Here is an 18,099-nt window from a genome sequence, read left to right as displayed (position 1 = left end):
TAATTTAATACTTTCTTCATCTGGTTCATAGTCAAACCTTTGTTTTTAGCACAGTTGTGTTGAGGTTAAGATTTGAGTCTGGCTGTGCCACAGACACATTGCTCAAAATGTAATTAGCAGCAAGTCGTGAAGTTATAATACCTCCATCTGCTGGACATGTTGTGCAAAATAAGGGCGATTAAAATAATGACAAAAACCTGTCTTGTGATATAAAAATAATTCAGATGTGAGGAGAAAACCAGCACTAAAAAATTACCGTAGCAGATTTCAGATATCTTATTAAAGCTACTAACTTTGGCTAGCACATACCAACATTAAGGATTTAAACTTGCCTGAACTATGTGAGCATTAAATGTGGATTGTAAAACCAATAGGCCTATCCACCTTCCTAATAAAAGGACTATAAGAATTCAAGGTGTATTTTGCGTTGAAAACCTCAAATTTCATTTATTTTTAACTGTACTGCACTGTAAACACAGTCCCCTTCAGAGTACCATTTAGTTTTATTTTCTTTAACCTAAATATTAATATTATAAATATTACAAGAGAAGAGAGGTAAACATGATGAAAATAACAGAACTATTATTGCATTAGAAATCAACTTTATAACGCAAACAACATTATGAACGCATATTAATACTGCTGTTCTGTGTCAGTTAAATCAGTTGACTGTTGAAATTTAAGTTTTTAACCCAACTGGTTAAGTTATTAAATAAATAACCCAATAAGAGGTTCAAATAACCCAACAAAGCACCAAACATTTTACCCAACTGGTTGAGTTATTAATAAATCACCAAATAAATGGTAAAAATACCCGAACGAAGCTCTAAATATTTTTAACTTAACCATTGGGTTAAATAAGTCACAATGTTTTTCGAGTGTACCTGTGTGTGAACATGTGCGTCTTCTTCTTCTTCTTCTTGGTTTTATGGCGAGTTGCGAACCAACTTTAAAGGTGCATATCGCCACCTACTGTGATGGAGTGTGAAGAGGTTGAACTGGTTTAACATGTGCGTCAGTGAGTTAGGTCGCCGTGATGTTGATATACACGAGGAAAAACACATAGGCCTGCCTAAAGTGACAATTGAACTAGTAAGTACACTCACTAAGCGATTTAACTTTTAGAAAATAAGTTGCTCACTTGTTATTGACACGTTTTTATTGTTTACTTCTTGCTGAAATAACATTTGGACGTCGGTTCTTCTTCTGCGCCATTTTAAACGAGCTTTATTTTATTTGATTTTCTTAATACAAAAAAGTCTTAATAAAACGTCTAGTATAACACCCTTAAACTACCTTTGTAATCCTACTACGTTTTTATTATTACTTTGACAATTGATATTTGCTTTTTCTGGAGTCACAAACTTTTAACATGCAAAAAATCTCCAAACCAGGGTCGCCCCCAAGGGGTGGTCTCTGTAAACTAACAATATTTTAATAAATACATAGCAGCTACTAAATTATTTGGTGCCACTGGCGTAGCTGTTTTACTGCCCTGTATTTCATTTACCAGAAACAAATATTTAACATTACACTGAATTCATACAATTCATACATTTTTTTGTGTGCCCCCCCCCAAGATTCAGTGCGGCCTCTTGACCACCCCAAAGAAAATTTTCTGGGGGCGCCACTGGTCCAAACACATTGAACTTAAGCTTTCTTTTCTATAAAACATAAAAGTCGAGAACAATATAAAAATCTGGATCTTTTAAATTATTATGAACTGGCAAGCAGTTGAAACCAGAACATGAAAGCACTAAATGTTACATTTGCCTTTTCTCCTTTAAACCATTAAAAACAATTAGAAAAAATATCACTTAAGGCTTAATTTTTTAGGGAATTTTATAAAAGAAACTGTATACTATATTTGATCTTGCATTAAGCGACATTAAGGCTCTATATAAATTTTTTTACATTTTACCTATTTTTATAAGGTCCCAAATTGAGCAATCCACTACAATGCTGCAGTTGCACAGATTTAATGTCCATTAATTCATCTAATGGCAACGGACTACAATTTTCAAAGTTGTCAGATCCCTGTTCTTCTCACCACACACTGGATCAATGACAGGTCACACACTTCACACAATGTCAGGAGGGAGAAGCATCAACATCTCTGCCTATAGTCGACAAACAGTATGGGATTTTGCACATCTGACAGGATTTAGCACTCTTAAAAATGTTGCACATTTAATGATTAAAACATAAGTGAATGGATTCGCACAACTCTCAGTGAGGGAAAAGTGTGGTTATTCATGCAGTGTATGCATTAAAGGGTGTGCAGTGACATATCAATCTTCTGTTTACCACAAATCTTAGTGTGACATGAATTTGCAGGTTAGGCAAATTTTGCAAGACAAATGATTTTTGGATATAATTCCTGAGCTAGCAGATAAAAATGATGCAACTGCCACAAATTTTGTTACCAATAAATGTGACTGAAAATTTATTTGTAGAGTGCTATGGGCCTGCTTTTTTAATTTCACATGTTAATTAGGCCTTTATATCTCCCACTGAAAATTATGTGACTATTTATAAGCCTTTTGTTGATTAAATCTGTATTTGTTAGATAATTGAACAACAGTCGATGTAATAAAAAGCTACAAAAGCATTTTTAAATTTTGGCTTGTGTCGGTTTTAGGGATGCAACAATTCTAGACTTTGGTTGCACAATTATAGTCTGACGAATAATCACAGTTATCACGATTACTATTTATTAATTTTCAAACACTACTAATTTAGAAAACCACATGCAAACTCCTTATATTTTAAAGTGTTATTTATTTCTACTCATTAACTAAATAATACAGCACAAGAATAATAATAATATTTTTAAAAATAATTTTATTAATAATAATTAAAAACAAACAATAGTCCATTTCTATTTGGACTTAAATATATGTGTTGTTTTTGGCGTTTAAACATAAGTAATAATTTTACACCGACAATAAATGACAGAACAAAAGAATTAATTAATTAATTAATTAATAAAAATAAGAATAAAATATGTCTAATAAATCTAAACTACATATTAGCTAAATATTTCCCTTTTTAAAGAGAACGAATGTAGTCAAGGGCTGCTGAATCTCTGTCTGAAAGGCTCTTTTGATCAACTATAATACATAACTGTTTGGTGTCTTGAAGTTTGTTTTCTCTTTGGGGTAAAATTGTGTATATTCCATACAAAGTATGACGCTGATTGGTCCAGTTCTTGTCAAGTGATTTGGGGTGGCGCCATTGCCAATATGCGCCCAAGCCGTGTACTTTCATTGGAAATAACGAACTTGTACGCGCAAAAGATAGGATATGTGAACGGCTCTTAGTTAATAGCCTCAGCCATACTTAAAATCAGTCTTTAATCCAGTGTGTGTGCGTATTGTGTACAAGCTCAGAACTTTAAACTAGCGCACAGTTGGCATAACTTTGTTTAGTTGGAGCAGTTTTGTTCGGTGCAAAAACGCAGTATTGAGAAGCCTTTACAATTAAATAACGGTGATAAATTCAATTGCGGTTGATCGTGAAATCGGTTAATTGTTGCATCCCTATTTAATTTATTAGTTAATGCCTAATGATGCATTTTCTTTAAATTAATCGGTAACACTTTACAATAAGGTTAATTAGTTAATGCATTTACTAACATGAACTAATCATGAACAACACATGTACAGCATTTATTAATCATAATTGAACATTTACTAATGCATTATTAACATCCAAGTCCATGCATGTTAACATTAGTTAATGCACCATGAGTTAACATGAACTAACAATGAACAACTGTATTTTTATTAACTAACATTAACTAACATAAACAAATACAGCAGTAAATGTAGTGTTCATTGTTTGTTCATCTTAGTAAATGCATTAATTAACATTAACTAATTAACCTTATTGTAAAGTGTGACCATTAAATCTAACAAATAACTATAATATGACAATTTCTCACTGATGATTTTAATGCACATGCACATCCACAGCCATATCACCCTGCAGCCCAAGACCGGTTACTCACTGGAGCTAACCAGGGCTGAGCCTGGTTAGTACCTGGATGGGAGACCACTAGGGAACACTAGGTTGCTGTTGGAAGTGGTGTTAGTGAGGCCAGCAGGGGGCGCTCAACCCGTGGTCTGTGTGAGTCCTAATGCCCCAGTAAAAGTGAAGGGGACACTATACTGTCAGTGGGCGCCGTCTTTCGGATGAGACGTTAAACCGAGGTCCTGACTCTCTGCGGTCATTAAAAATCCCATGGCACTTCTCGTGAAAGAGCAGGGGTGTAACCCCGGTGTCCTGGCCAAAGTCCCTCTATCGGCCCTTACGATCATGGCCCCCCAATCATCCCCTTCCACCGAATTGGCTCTATCACTGTCTCTCCACTCCACCTATAGCTGGTGTGTGGTGAGCGCACTGGCGCCGTTGTCCTGTGGCTGCCGTCGCATCATCCAAGTGGATGCTGCACACTGGTGGTGGTGTGGAGAGACCCCCCCTCATGATTGTGAAGCGCTTTGGGTGTATGGCCATACACAATAAATGCGCTATATAAATACACATTACATTACATTTACATTACAATGCATCAATTAACATTTAGTAATGACACCTAATTGTAAGTATTACCTGCTTTAATTTATCATCCTTTTGCAGTTTGAAAAATGTTTACTCTGAACATATATATACAATAAAGCCAAAAACTACAGATTTTTTGGTTATAATTGTCCAACTTTTTTTTTTTTTTGCAGCTTAAGTCAATCGCGATGATACCGTATATCGAGATCAAAGCATCAGCAACTAATCGCAACAAGAAAATTTGAGAAAAAATACTCAGTATAGACTACTTAAAGACAAATTATTGCTTTATTTAAAAACGAAATGTTCACAGATTTGAACATGGACTGGAGACAGTGAGCCACTGTCTCTGCAGGGTCTCCTCCTTGAGGACCTGTGAATCATTTGAGTCTGTACAAACAGATTAGAGTTACAGTCCTGGACCAGAGTGAGACATGTTTGACATTAATGCCGCATTGTATATTATCAGAAACGCTGAATGTGGACGCACGGATCCAAGGCAGAGAATGTTTAAGAACTAATTACCAACCAGCGAGGCACAAGACCTATAGCATATTTTCTTACTTGTGTGGAAAAATATAGCAGGCTCCATTTATTTTTCTGCACTGTTATTTCTGGATGGCTCCTACTTCGGGTAAATAGTCCCGTTCCCTATTGTAAATCTGACGGGCACAGGTCTTCGGAGACTTTTGAGGCTCTTTTTAAGGAAAAATAGAGACAGGCTTGGATGGCTTTTGGCCATAATGAGAGAGTGGAAGCAAAGGGGGAGCTTTGATCCATGGCCTGAAAGCTCATGTTTAAATCTGTTAGCAGACATCACTCATCTTTGCCCAAGGATGAAACGACCAGATCAAAGTCTGTTTCTTTGCATTTAATGGACAGTGAAACCCAGTTTAGATGTCTGTGACATACCATCAGCTAATGTAATAGCCTTTTCGCCACGTTAGGAAAATATATATATACCTTTTTGTTCATATATAAACATACCTATTTATCTTTAAAAACAGATCTAGACAGTGACATTCATATCAAATGCACTCGGAATGATCCAGAAACTCAACCGCACAATTAGCACTCATCATTCAATTACAATAAATATCCATTTCCTTAGAAACGGCTCCATAAAACAGTATCAATTAGCGAAAAAAACGTGTGTGGGGAAAAAGAAATAATGCAAGTCAAACTGTGAAAATATTATTTTATTCATAGAGCTTCACTCGGAATAGGCCTCTCTGGCGCCACACTCTCATTTCATATCAAACGCTTGTCCAAACCACACAAGAGCAGGAGCTCCACAAGGACCTATCACGGGCCCTATGATATTCCAGCGGCGCTAAGTGGAGGGGAGGAGACCTGGATGAACGCCCGATCAGATTCTCTGTTTCGGTGGGCCGCTGTGTGTCGTGAATCTCCTCTCCACCTCAGCTCGTTAATTTCCCATAAACGGCGTTGTGAATAAATATTTAAGTATGATAGATCCAGTGCTGACTGATGTTAGACTCTTTGAGATAAGCCAGAAAAGAAATGAGAAGACAAAATGATATGAGTAGTGAGGAATAACAGGAAAGGCTGAACATCTTGTAATTTACAAGACAATGAAGGATTGAGAATCTTGCATAAACCGTTTGTAAAAACAGTTTGAAGTGTTATAAAGGAGCAGCTTATTACTGTAGAAATGAATGGCATTTACTTGCATTTGCCACACTGCATTTTTTTTTCTAGAGAAGGCATCTATTAAATTAGCTGCTTTTTAAATGGTTATAAAAAACAAATTGGTGCACCCTTAGAAAAAAATGAAATACAGGAATTATTTATGATTGGTTGTTTCTGCTGCTCACATCTGAATCCATCCATCCATGATACACAAATAATACTAGAAACATTACAGAAAACAATGTTGAAGGATAATGTAAATTCAATAGAGATGCAAAAATGAATGTTTCTTAACGATTTGAAATGCTTGAACCATAAGTATTGGGTTATGTAATAATTCCAATTCTTGAGTCCTGGGACAAGACCGGATTAAAACATTTAAATTAAATACACTACCATTCGACAATGTGTTTGTGGCGAAAATGTTTCTGTTGCAAATAAATGCTTTTATTTTGTACTTTTTATTATTTTAAAGAGTCCCAAATAGTATTCTGGTTACCTGGCTTTAATGAGCAAAACTTTGTTTCCATCCACCTATTTTTATGCGCATTTTGGAAGTGCGCATAAAAAACGGTTGATGGAAACGCAAAGATGCACACTTTCAAAATGTATGCGCATTAAAAAAACAAATGCGCATAACTGAGCAGGATAAACTGTTTATTCGATAAGAAAAGATGTGCATAAACTATGATGGAAACACTTTTACTAAACCAATTCCAGTATGCTCATTTAAAAAGTCATGTGATTTTGAGATCATGCAGTGATAAAAATGTGTGTGAATTTGAACTTAAAACTTGTTGAAAGTTAACTTAATCGATTTGAGTTGGGACAACAGGAAGAGATTATGTGGAACCCAGCAGTGCAGTGTATATTAGTTTTATTTTTACTCAGTATCACTAGCATTACAATATCTTACCGCTTTTTAAACAGTAATATACAGTAGGGATGCTCTAATCAGGATTTTTGCAGCCAATACCAAGTACCAATTCCTTGTTCAGCCAATACTAAGTACCGATTCTGATGCTTTAAGCTTTATAATGCATAAAGCACATTTTACCTTTAAGTATGACAAGATCTTGCCTTACCTAAATAAATGAAGGATGCCGCTTAATATAATCTCTTAAACACGTCTCTTATAATCATTTAGTGTGGACATGTCATAGTCAGAAGTAGCTTTACAGAGAATAATAGATAAAACTGATTAAAAGAATTGGTAAGAAGAAAGACCAATAAAGCAATTTAGAAACATTGCAAATGATGAAAAAAGAATTCAACATGTCCCAATGAAGTTTGGAGCGCATATTTGATGGATAAGAAGTTAAATTGCAAGCCTATAAATCCATTACTTCTTTACTAAAAAAGTATGGGTCAATGAACTAACTGTTTTTTGCAAAGAGCATATTATGATAAGTTATAATATTAAATATTCAAGTTAAAAACATTTTTTTTTATTTCCCTAATTTTTCCAGCCAGGTTTTCATGAACTTGCAATATTGCTGAAAACACAGAACTTTCAGTTTTGATATATAAAAAGATTTCAGTTCTTATATGTCCTCTGCTTTTAAACAAACAATTATCAGCTCATGAGATCGGGCAGATTGGCGAGTACTGATCAAGTCATGAAATGTGATTATCGGCCGATACCGATCTCTCGCCAATCGATCGGAGCATCTGTATTATACAGTAGTATCAAAATGTCATTCTGAAGAACATATCTAAATTTCAGACACAGTTTAATATGTATGAAGATTTACAACTGAATCGCATTGTTGTATGGTTTGAATCAAACAAATTGTTCTAGTAAATAAATATTCTAGTGGTGTAAATATTTAATTCTGAAGTTTGTAATTTTGTCCCATGTCTCAAGAACCAGTACAAGAATTCAGAAACAGAGTAAAACATGGACAACTAGTCCCTTTAAATGGAGACACAACAATCGCTTTTATATGAGCAACAGATAAATATATGTTGGGTGATATTTTGCATTCCCATTTGAGTCCACAAATGAAGTGTTTCAGAATTATATCAAAGCACCAGTCCTTACGTGATATTGTAAGGGCTCTTGATGAATGAAAATACATATTGCTTGTAGTTTTAGATTAATAATTTTGAATTACATGGAAAACATCATCTCCCCAGCCCCCCAAATGTCAGATTTGTTGATCTGTTTACTTGGTTAGCCTCTTGGCCACATCCAGATATGCAGATTCAATCTCGTTGTCTGCAGCACAGGTGTTGGTGAACTCTTCTTGTGCATACGCACTGTTCAGATAACGCCACACGCCGGTCAGGTCACTGGGAATGTCAAAGTTCCGGTATTTCTTGGCAACGACCTTCAGGAAAAAAATGGATGACAATTGATTAATGACTATAAATATAATTAAATAATTATAAAAGACTGAGATTAATTCTCTTTCAAGAGTTCACACTTAGCTGATGGTTGATAATAATGCGTGTTTGGCATGCTGTACCGGTAGAGAGCTCTGAGCTCAAGAGATCCTAGAGCCCGGGGTTCCCTCTCGTTTCATCAGGAGAGAGAGGAGTCTGAGCTCAGGTAGGTCTCAAGAGCTCCCCTGAATTTGTTCGCTCGGCATATTTCTTGATTATTAGGGATTGCCACAGTGGAATGAACTGACAACTACACCAGCATATGGCTATGAGGTGAACGCCCAGTACTAAAACACTCATATACTGTGGCCAATTTAGTTTATTCATTTTACTTATAGTGCATGTCTTTAGACTATGGGAGGAAACCGGAACAGCCAGGGGAAACCCACACGAGTACAGGGTAAACATGTAAACCCCATACAGAAATGCCATCTGGCCCAGCCAGGACTCAAACCAGTGACCTTCTTGCTGTGACGTGACAGTGCTAACCACTGAGCCACCGTGCTGCTCTGTCCTGCATTAATCTAGGAACGAGGGGTAGGAGTAGGGGTGAATGGGTTGGATAAGATAGGAAAATGTGGTTATTGATGTGCATTTGGATTTGTCTGATTGGTAAATCATATAATAGTTAAGGTGGGACCAGCCGTGGTCAATCATGAGCACGTGATCTGAAAGTTAGTTTGTAAATAAACTTAAAATGAAATGCAAGCTAAATGTGCTTCAAATAATAAATTAAGATCAGTAAGATTTAGTTGCTTTTTTAGTGCATTATCCATCAAGGAAGCATCAAGTCAAGATTTTAAAACCACCAAAATCTTCAGCTATACCATTTCTACGGTATAGGGCTGGGCCGATAAACAATATTATATTGAATAGCGATAAAATGTATGTCTTTTCGGCCACCACATTAAATTTTCGCCATTTAATGAACCCTCTAATTTTTGTGGCCTCAGTCATTGTTGGGGTACTCTTTTTAAATCTTACAGTATTAACAACTTATATCGAAATATATATTATTATCAATCAATATGGAAAATAATTATCGAGAGTGCATTTTTGCCATATCGCTCAGCCCTACTACAGTACATTCTAAGTAAGATTTTTCTATTTATGTTTTTTTTTTTTTTTTAGGACAACAGTTTCTCCAGCAGAAAAGATCTCCAAAAATGCTGCTTTAAATTGTAAAAAAAAAAATCTGTGTTTTTAAAACTAATGAAGACAGCAGAAGGCAATGATTTATTTTCATTATTTAGCCTGACATGTTTACTGCTCCAAAATATCTTAAATGTTTCTTAAAATAAAATATATTGTGTTCAAAGGGAAAAAGTTGTAGTTTTTTTACCCAGACATTTACAAAGAATATATTTTTGAGCAGTAATCACAATACCCTCAAACCTTGATATTTTTATTCAAGATTATCATACAGTCAAAATCTTATACTGTTCTATGCCTGGTAAAAACAATAATAATTTTAATACATAGTTGTATTTGAAATGAATACATTTTTCTGTTCATCTAAGTCTGTTTATAGAAAAATGTTTTTTAAATGTACTGTATTAATCAGCACGATTAAGATATAGTGAGGCTAATTAAGCATATTATAACAATTTCTGAGCACTCATTTTAGAAGCTGTACATTCAAACTGTATTAGTTTAAAAAAAGCATTGAATTAAATGCAATGCTGTTGCAGATGTCTTTTAATAGGTCATGGAATGTCTTCAAAGTCTACATGAAACCAAAATTCACAGTGTTTTTTTTTTTTTTTTTTTTTGAGATTAAGGTGAACAATTAGTCCATGCATGTTAATCCTCTGAAAAAAAAAAATGTTTTGGTAATCTTCAATCAAAATCTGACCACTTGCTTCCACTTGCTTCAGTTTGACGCTTCAACCACAATATTCTTAACCACGCTTACTATTAGTTTGCTATGAGATAATAATGTGCAAAAAGAAAGCCAAGGCCCTTACTCAATATTCTATTTCAGTTGGAAGTAGTGCGGGGCCACTAAACCATATTATATCGAATTGCAATAAAATTGATATCAATAACAATGATAAGTTCTAGACTTTTTACTCTATTTTGATCTAAGAGCCAATCCCACAACAGGAATGTACAACAATGAGAATCTAGAAGTGTGTTGATATTAGAGATGCATCAAATTTTCAGCCGTCAAACATTATCGACCAACAAAAATAGGATAAGCTGTTTAATTCACCCTCTCATTTGTGGCTTCAGTCATTGTTGGGATACTCTTTTAAATCTGGAAGCATTAGCTGATATCGAACTATATATATCATTATTATCATTAGCACTAGTTGGAAGTACATCAACATACTGAAATAAATGTTTTAGCAACTTCAGGTTCTTGCAGACTTTAAAGGTTTTGAAGCTTCATTAAGCAAAGCCTTGAAAGCTTTTAAAGGCTTAGTTCACCAAAAAAAGAAAATTCTGCATTCATTTACTCATCCTCCACTTGTTCCAAACATGAGTTTCTCCCTTATGCTGAACGCAAAATAAGATATTCATAAGAACGTTGGAAAAAACAGCTATTGACTTTGTATTCATGCTATAAATGACGTTTTTTTCCCCCAACATTTTTCATAATATCTTCTTTTGGGTTCAACAAAATACAGAAATCTACTTGGAGGGTGAGGAAATGTTCATATTAGGGTGAACTATTTATTTAACTAAACATTTTTAATTTGTATATTGGGTTTAACACCATTTCTCTAAGCTGTCTCCCTCCTGAACTCTGCCCCACACTGACTCTTTTGCCCCCCACTGACTCTTTTGCCCCCCAATACACCCCCCACTCTCCTCTAACTTAAACTCCTCGCAATAACTGCACTGTTTAACATTTGCACATTTAAAAATTTGCACATTTACTGCACCACATTGAACTGTTTACTTATTGAACTGTACATACCCACTGCATATGGACATTTGTAATTTTGTACACACCCACTATAAATATACACTTGTCATCATGCTTATTTATCTGCATACTACTGATTATTAATAGCAACCTGTACATATATTCATATATTGTTACATATACACTTGTAATCATGTTTATCTATCCCTGTACATATATTCATATATTGTAACATATTCACTTGTAATCATGTTTATCTATCTGCACACTACTGATTATTAATAGCAACCTGCACATATATTCATATATTGTAAATCTGCTCATAGCTTATTCAACCTGTATATAATGTTCATAGTACATCCATCTGTAAATATCACCATAGTTTTTCTATAACTGCACTTTATAACTTATTCCTGTATCCTGCACTTGCTGCTATTGCACTGCTGGTTAGACCTAAACTGCATTTCGTTGCATTGTACTTGTACATGTGTAATGACAATAAAGTTGAATCTAATCTAATCTAATTAATGTCTAAACTAAACCGGCTGGCAGCAAAAGCATCTTCCACCATTGACTGTCTAACATGAGAGCAGAATTAAACCTGCCATTGAGATAAATGGGAATGCTAACAGATCTCTCTCTCTCTCCAGGTATTGTAGATCTTCATGGTAACCCTCGAGCCACTACACTGGCCAAAACTAATGACAGGTTCCCCCTCAGTGCTTCAGCTCACCTTCACAATGTGGAGTTTTGGCAGCAGGTTACAGTCTGCCAGAGTCAGATCGTTCCCGTCCAGGAACCTGCGGTTGGAGGCCTTTTCCTCCTCCATGCTGTCGGCATCAACCTCATCAGGCAAAGGACTGTTCAGGTACTCGTCCAGCTTCTTGAGTGCCTTTGTCAAACCCTTTTCCAGAGCTAACAAAACATCATCACATGGCTTTTTAATAACTGGTGTAGAGTATGTGGTGTAGAGTATGTGAATTTGTCACTTGATTAATTTATTTGTTAATTTTAGGGAAAAATCTACATCATATATTAAACATTACACAATATCAAATATTATATTGTGATATCACACAATTTAAAAATGAAATCAATAAACACTAAATAAGTGAATGACTGTATAACAAAATAAACAAATGAAGAACAAATGAGCATTCCCAAAACAAGCAAAATCAACGTTATTTAAAAGTTAAATGATAAACGTTTGTGCCGATAAACGATGTTATATGCCATAAAATGTATGTCAATAACAATGATAAGCAATGCACTTTTTACTCTAATGATCTAAGAGCCAGTCACTCAGCAGAAATGTACAACCATGTGAATCGAAAAGTGTGTCGATTTTAGAGGCCACTGAAATATAATTGGGGGAAAATATGTTATGCCATTTAATAAGCCCTCTAATTCTTGTGGCTTCAGTTGTTGTTGGAGTACTCTTAAATCTGAAAGCATTAACAACTGATATCGAAATTTACAGTTAAAGTCAATAATTTTAGTCTAATAATTTTGACCTTAAAAATAGTGTTTAAAATTTTTTAAACTGCCTTCATTCTAGCCAAAATAAAACAAATAAGACTTTCTCCAGACGAAAAAATATTATCAGACATACTGTGAAAATTTCCTTGCTCTGTTAAAAATCATTTGGTAAATATTTAAAAAAGGAAAAAAATTCAAAGGGGGGCTAATAATTCTCACTTCAACTGTATATCATTATCTATCAGTATAGAAGATCATTTTCATGATTGCATTTTTGCCATATCACCCAGCCCTACTATGGTGTAAGTACAATATATGGAAACATTTGTGATATACTTTGGTGATTTATATGAATTTTGTTTAATATCCTTATTATGAAATATTAATTAAACTAATATTGGATGCACTCAATATTAGACATTATTACTGAATACTGTATAAATAAATCAATATTTAAAGGTGTTGACATAATTGTTTTTATAATTAAATATTTCTAAACATGAATTTATTAAACAATAAATAAATTGTTTTTGGAAAATATTAAATGTATTATTAAGTCACATTTTGTATTAAAGATTACTTGTATTTGTTTATTTATTTTATTACTTGTAATTATTCTTTTAATGTCTCTGTCAGGTTTCATTCCTTATTGTTAAAAAACTGCACCAACAAAACTGTATTTTAATATCGTCCAGTGCTTCCCACAGGTTTGAAATATATTTGCAATGGTAGCCGGATTGAAACACGGCATTTACCCACATCACATAAAAAGTTTACTTTATGCGACAAACATCATAATTGCAATATTAAAACGGGTAGATTATTTTTTTTTTAAAAAGGCAAATGCGTTGATTAACCATTACTAATGGTGTACATATATTTTGCAGCCAGTGTTGACCAGTCATTCCGTCCTCTCTGAGTATTTAGTAAAGTTTTTTTTTGATTTAGATTAATTAATCTATTATTTACCTTTTTCTCCCGTTATCTCGGCTGTGCATGTACGTTCAGCTGTAAAACTGGCAGAAAGTAGTCTTTCATAAAAAAGTAACGCAACGAGCTTTAGAAAGCAAAAGGTAAATTCTGGAAATTTTGGAGATTTAGAAACCTGGGCCGGACGAATTTGGTAAGTCCCAAAAATGTGAGTCTCTGGGTGTGAAGAGCACGTAAAACTGTCTGCACAATTGTTGACCGGTTTTGCGGGCACAGAATGAAACAGGTAAACGAGAGAATATTTTCCACTTCTTAATCAATCGCGGATGTTTAGGGCTGTTAATATACCTGGGCGGCCCACCCAAGTAAAGTCTATGTGTTTTATAGGCGCCAACCAGCATAATTAGCTAGATTTAATAGATTTTAATTCAGTATATGCAGAATGTTTAAGTTTTAAATTTGTTTCTTAATTTAATAATTAGTAAATATACTGTAAGTTAAAATCTCGTCAGTGTTTCCGTTTGAAACCTTAAGTCATTATAAAGTGTTAAAATGTATGGAAAGAGTCTTTAAACGTCTTAAAATGTATTGGATTTCACTCTCTAATTCCTGTATATACTCTGGTAATATGGTAAACTAAAACATAAATGCTAATATGCTGTATGTAGGAAATGTACAACACTAAATATAACTTTGACCTTTTGGAGCTTACTGACACCAAAAAATTACACTGTTCACTCAAAAGACGACATCTGCTGTTTGATCAAACTACTTATTGAGCTGAAATAACACAATTCTTGGGTGGGCTGTGTATATATTTTTGGTTCAGTATGCTCCAAAAGATCAAAGTTATATTTAAATCCTCTTAAACTTGCAAAACTATTAAGTTAACTTAGTCCCTTCTTGTTGTCCCAACACAAATCGATTGTTTGGAACCCAGCTATTTTACAGTGTACACTGCTGGGTTTCACAAAATTCCTTCATTTTGTCCCAACACAAATAGATTAGGTTAAAACTTAGGCTTTAAATTAAGTTTAAGTGGATTAAAAATCATATCATCAATTTTGTTGTTTCAGCTCATTTGCAAGCAGCAGAAATCATTTTTGAGTGCATCTATCTACTCATTCCTTCATTCGATCAGTTCGATCCAGTTTGACATGCATACCTTCATTCGCATCTGGCTTCGTGTTTTTTATGAAAGCCGAGAACTTTGCAAATATGTCATTCCCTGCTGCGTTTGACTCCCTGTGCCTGGCTGCAAGTTTGGGGTACCTTGGACACAAGGAAAGGTACACAGAAAAACATGTGTCAGGATTCTTTACAGTTCAACCTCACAGTGGTTTAATGTGAGGTTTAATACAATATACAGTCTAGATCTGCAGTTCTTCAATATACAGTCTAGATCTGCAGTTCTTCAATATACAGTCTAGATCTGCAGTTCTTCAATATACAGTCTAGATCTGCAGTTCTTCAATATACAGTCTAGATTTGCAGTTCTTCAATATACAGTCTAGATCTGCAGTTCTTCAATATACAGTCTAGATTTGCAGTTTTTAACTGGTGGGTTGTGACACACAAATCAGTCACAGGCCTGTTCCTAAAGAAAAAAGCTAACTGCATATGATAATTAAAAATTTTAATAAATTAAAATGGACTTTTCTTGTTAATATTAAAATGCTCACAAATTAATTTAATTTAATTATTTGAAATGAATATAACATTTCCACTCATTTGGTTTATCATTTGGTTCAATATCATATCATATTGAACATATCTTCAATACATAAATTAGAATAAATATTTCTGTTTTACTCTATAAATAAAATCACGTGATGCAAATGCCCATGGTTTTATTAAGAGTATTAGTCCTACCTCTTTCTGCGGTTTATGACTAAAGCATGCATCACATTACGTATATTTGTTATTTTCTCACGTTATTTTTTTGCGTAATCCAAATGGAAATCGATCGGAAATTGTTTCCATGCATTTACAATACATACATCTCTACATTTAGGTCTAAATTTTGGTCTTGTGTTTGACCGTGCTGTTCAAATCTGGATCCTGCAGCAAAAACCAGTCGAGAACCGCAGGTTTCGAGTTTCTATGCAGTCACGATTCGTCTTGAGTGTATTTGTAAAAATGAGCTTACTTTGGTGGTGCCAAAACCTCCTCCAGGAACTCCTCAATCTTGTTAACGTCTGTCTTCACCTCACCGTTGAAGGTCAGGAAAGGAGGATGAGTGCCTGGAGCCAAATTGTGCAAATCAGCTGGTTTCCTGCGAAAAAAATAAACACATTTAATGAACTACTTAATTTTATTACTCGAGCTGCCTTTTGCACTGCAAAGAAAACTAGAGATGGTTGATTAGAGAAAGGTATGTCATTAATGATGTGCTAAACTTTTTTTTTTTTTTTTTTTTTTTTTCATTTGCAGAGATTTTCAAAAATATAAAACACTGCATTATGCATTCCAGGACATAATTTGCTGATGTTACTTTGCAATATACTACATACATGCTCACCCCTCACAAATCTCTCATTTTAAATTAATATTTTCTAAAGGAAGCTTTACAATATTATATTTGTGCATATACATTAGTTTAGTCAGTACTGAAGCCAAATCTGGAGCTAATCTAGCAAAATAAGTTATGATAATGGTCCAAAATTAGTAGGCCAAATTTATGTTATAGAAAAATATTAAATACAACATATAAAAAGTATAATCTACCAACTAGATTAATGGAATTATTATTATTTCTAAAAACTATTATTTAGTTCTCCTTTCATTGTAAATGTCATATTAACCTCTATCACTTGATCAATAATAGAGGCAGACACACAAGTGCACTTTTACATCTATTAAAACTAATCAACGTGTAAGTGGGAACACGTGTAAAAATGTAATAAATGTCACACATAACATTACTTATTTTATTATACTTGAATATTTAGATACTTTAAATGTAAAATTACGCATTAACTTGAGCAACTGTTTTCCCACGCTTACTGTCTCTGTTTCACTGATGCAGTGGTGTTGCTTTTTTAAAGATATGGTCATATTTGCTGTAACTTTGTATGAGCACATCAAGTTCAGCTGGAGAAAAAAATGCTGATCTCTTTTTTAAGATGTTGCCATAGTCACTCGTAATATCTGCACTCCATTGTTAATGCCTTTTTATAGTCTCAGTGTGCGTGCTTAACTCTGAGTTGGTCTGCTCAAAGTTGATTGACCTAACTCAGATCACCTATTATGAAACCAAAAACTCTGAGTTTTTAATTTCTCTGTAAATCAGAGTTCAAGTTCAAACTCAGAGTTGGTTGAACCTCCTTACTGAAACAGGCCCCAGGATTCCAGCCCTCCAGAACTGAGTTTGCACACCTCTGGAACAAAACAAAAGAAAAAAGAAAAAAAACATCTACCAAACAACAAAAGACCATTCACTGAGAGCCTCTGACAACCCTCCGCCAAAAAAAGAACCTAATTGACACACAAAACCATTTCTTTCACATGTGAGGGCAGGTGAAGCCTCTCATGAGGCAAAACTGCAAAAATCTCTCTGTAACATTGTGTCACAGAGGGGGGGAGAGTTTTTCATCCATTTAATAAGGATGCATGTTCTTGCCACAAGTAGCAGTTTATCTAACAATATATAACCTTTTGTGTCAAGGGTCAATGGAATTGCTTGTGTTTTAGAAGGGAATCCCAAAAGAAAAAGACCGGGATCTTTTTTTTAATTTCATCTTAAAAAGTGTGCTAATTTCATGTGCAACAAAGTTCCAGAATCTTGAAATGAGTTTGCACTTCCAGAAGCAATGAAAGTATGTCCCAAGCTCTGTATGACACTTAACACAAAGAGCTGGAATAGGATTCAGTTTCATTCCAAAACTGGCGTTATATGCAGCCTGTGTAAAATCTTATATTGAGTCTCTCTAAGTCGATTACAAATAAAAGTGGATCTAATACACCTAAAAGCCTCTTGCCAGTCATCATCTATATAAACATAACACATCTTCCTCCTCTTATGGGCCACTGTGTTCACAAGTCCAGAGATATTAGAGTGTAGAAAAGAATAAAATCCAGAAATAAAATGAACAGCATTTGTTGTGTTAGCGAGAAAACTTTCCAAACTATTAAGTGCTAATGTATCTGGTATTTGTTTTTGTTTTGACATAACATAGTGCCGAATTTGCAGATATCCAAAGTGATGTTGG

At 34.4% G+C, this 18,099-nt stretch overlaps 1 protein-coding gene and 2 long non-coding RNA genes across 4 annotated transcripts in view; 1 reads left to right on the top strand and 2 right to left on the bottom strand.

The window, feature by feature from the left end:
* Positions 1–970, bottom strand: part of LOC147832325 (uncharacterized) — an 18,180-nt gene extending 17,210 nt beyond the window's left edge. Inside the window, exon 1 of the long non-coding RNA XR_015519159.1 lies at positions 885–970. This is a non-coding gene — a long non-coding RNA (uncharacterized LOC147832325). The remainder of the gene's footprint in view (positions 1–884) is intronic.
* Positions 971–976: 6 nt separating this feature from the next.
* LOC147839453 (uncharacterized) lies at positions 977–16,165 on the top strand. Its single transcript, XR_015519135.1, has 2 exons — positions 977–1,092; positions 12,130–16,165. It is a non-coding gene; the product is annotated as an uncharacterized LOC147839453 (long non-coding RNA).
* Positions 8,035–18,099, bottom strand: part of clic5b (CLIC family member 5b) — a 39,160-nt gene continuing 29,095 nt past the window's right edge. The window contains 4 exon segments of one of the 2 annotated variants that reach the window (NM_001098198.1): positions 8,035–8,549; positions 12,213–12,394; positions 15,054–15,160; positions 16,038–16,163. In NM_001098198.1, the coding sequence (NP_001091668.1) occupies positions 8,385–8,549; positions 12,213–12,394; positions 15,054–15,160; positions 16,038–16,163 (580 nt within the window). In that variant the 3' untranslated portion in view covers positions 8,035–8,384. 2 annotated transcript variants of the gene reach the window in all.

The sequence above is a fragment of the Danio rerio genome, chromosome 20 (assembly GCF_052040795.2).
Source record: "Danio rerio strain M-AB ecotype USA chromosome 20, GRCz13ab, whole genome shotgun sequence".
Lineage (NCBI taxonomy): Eukaryota > Metazoa > Chordata > Actinopteri > Cypriniformes > Danionidae > Danio > Danio rerio.
The sequence above is the reverse complement of the archived record's forward strand: the minus strand, read 5'-3'. Positions and strand labels throughout refer to the sequence as shown.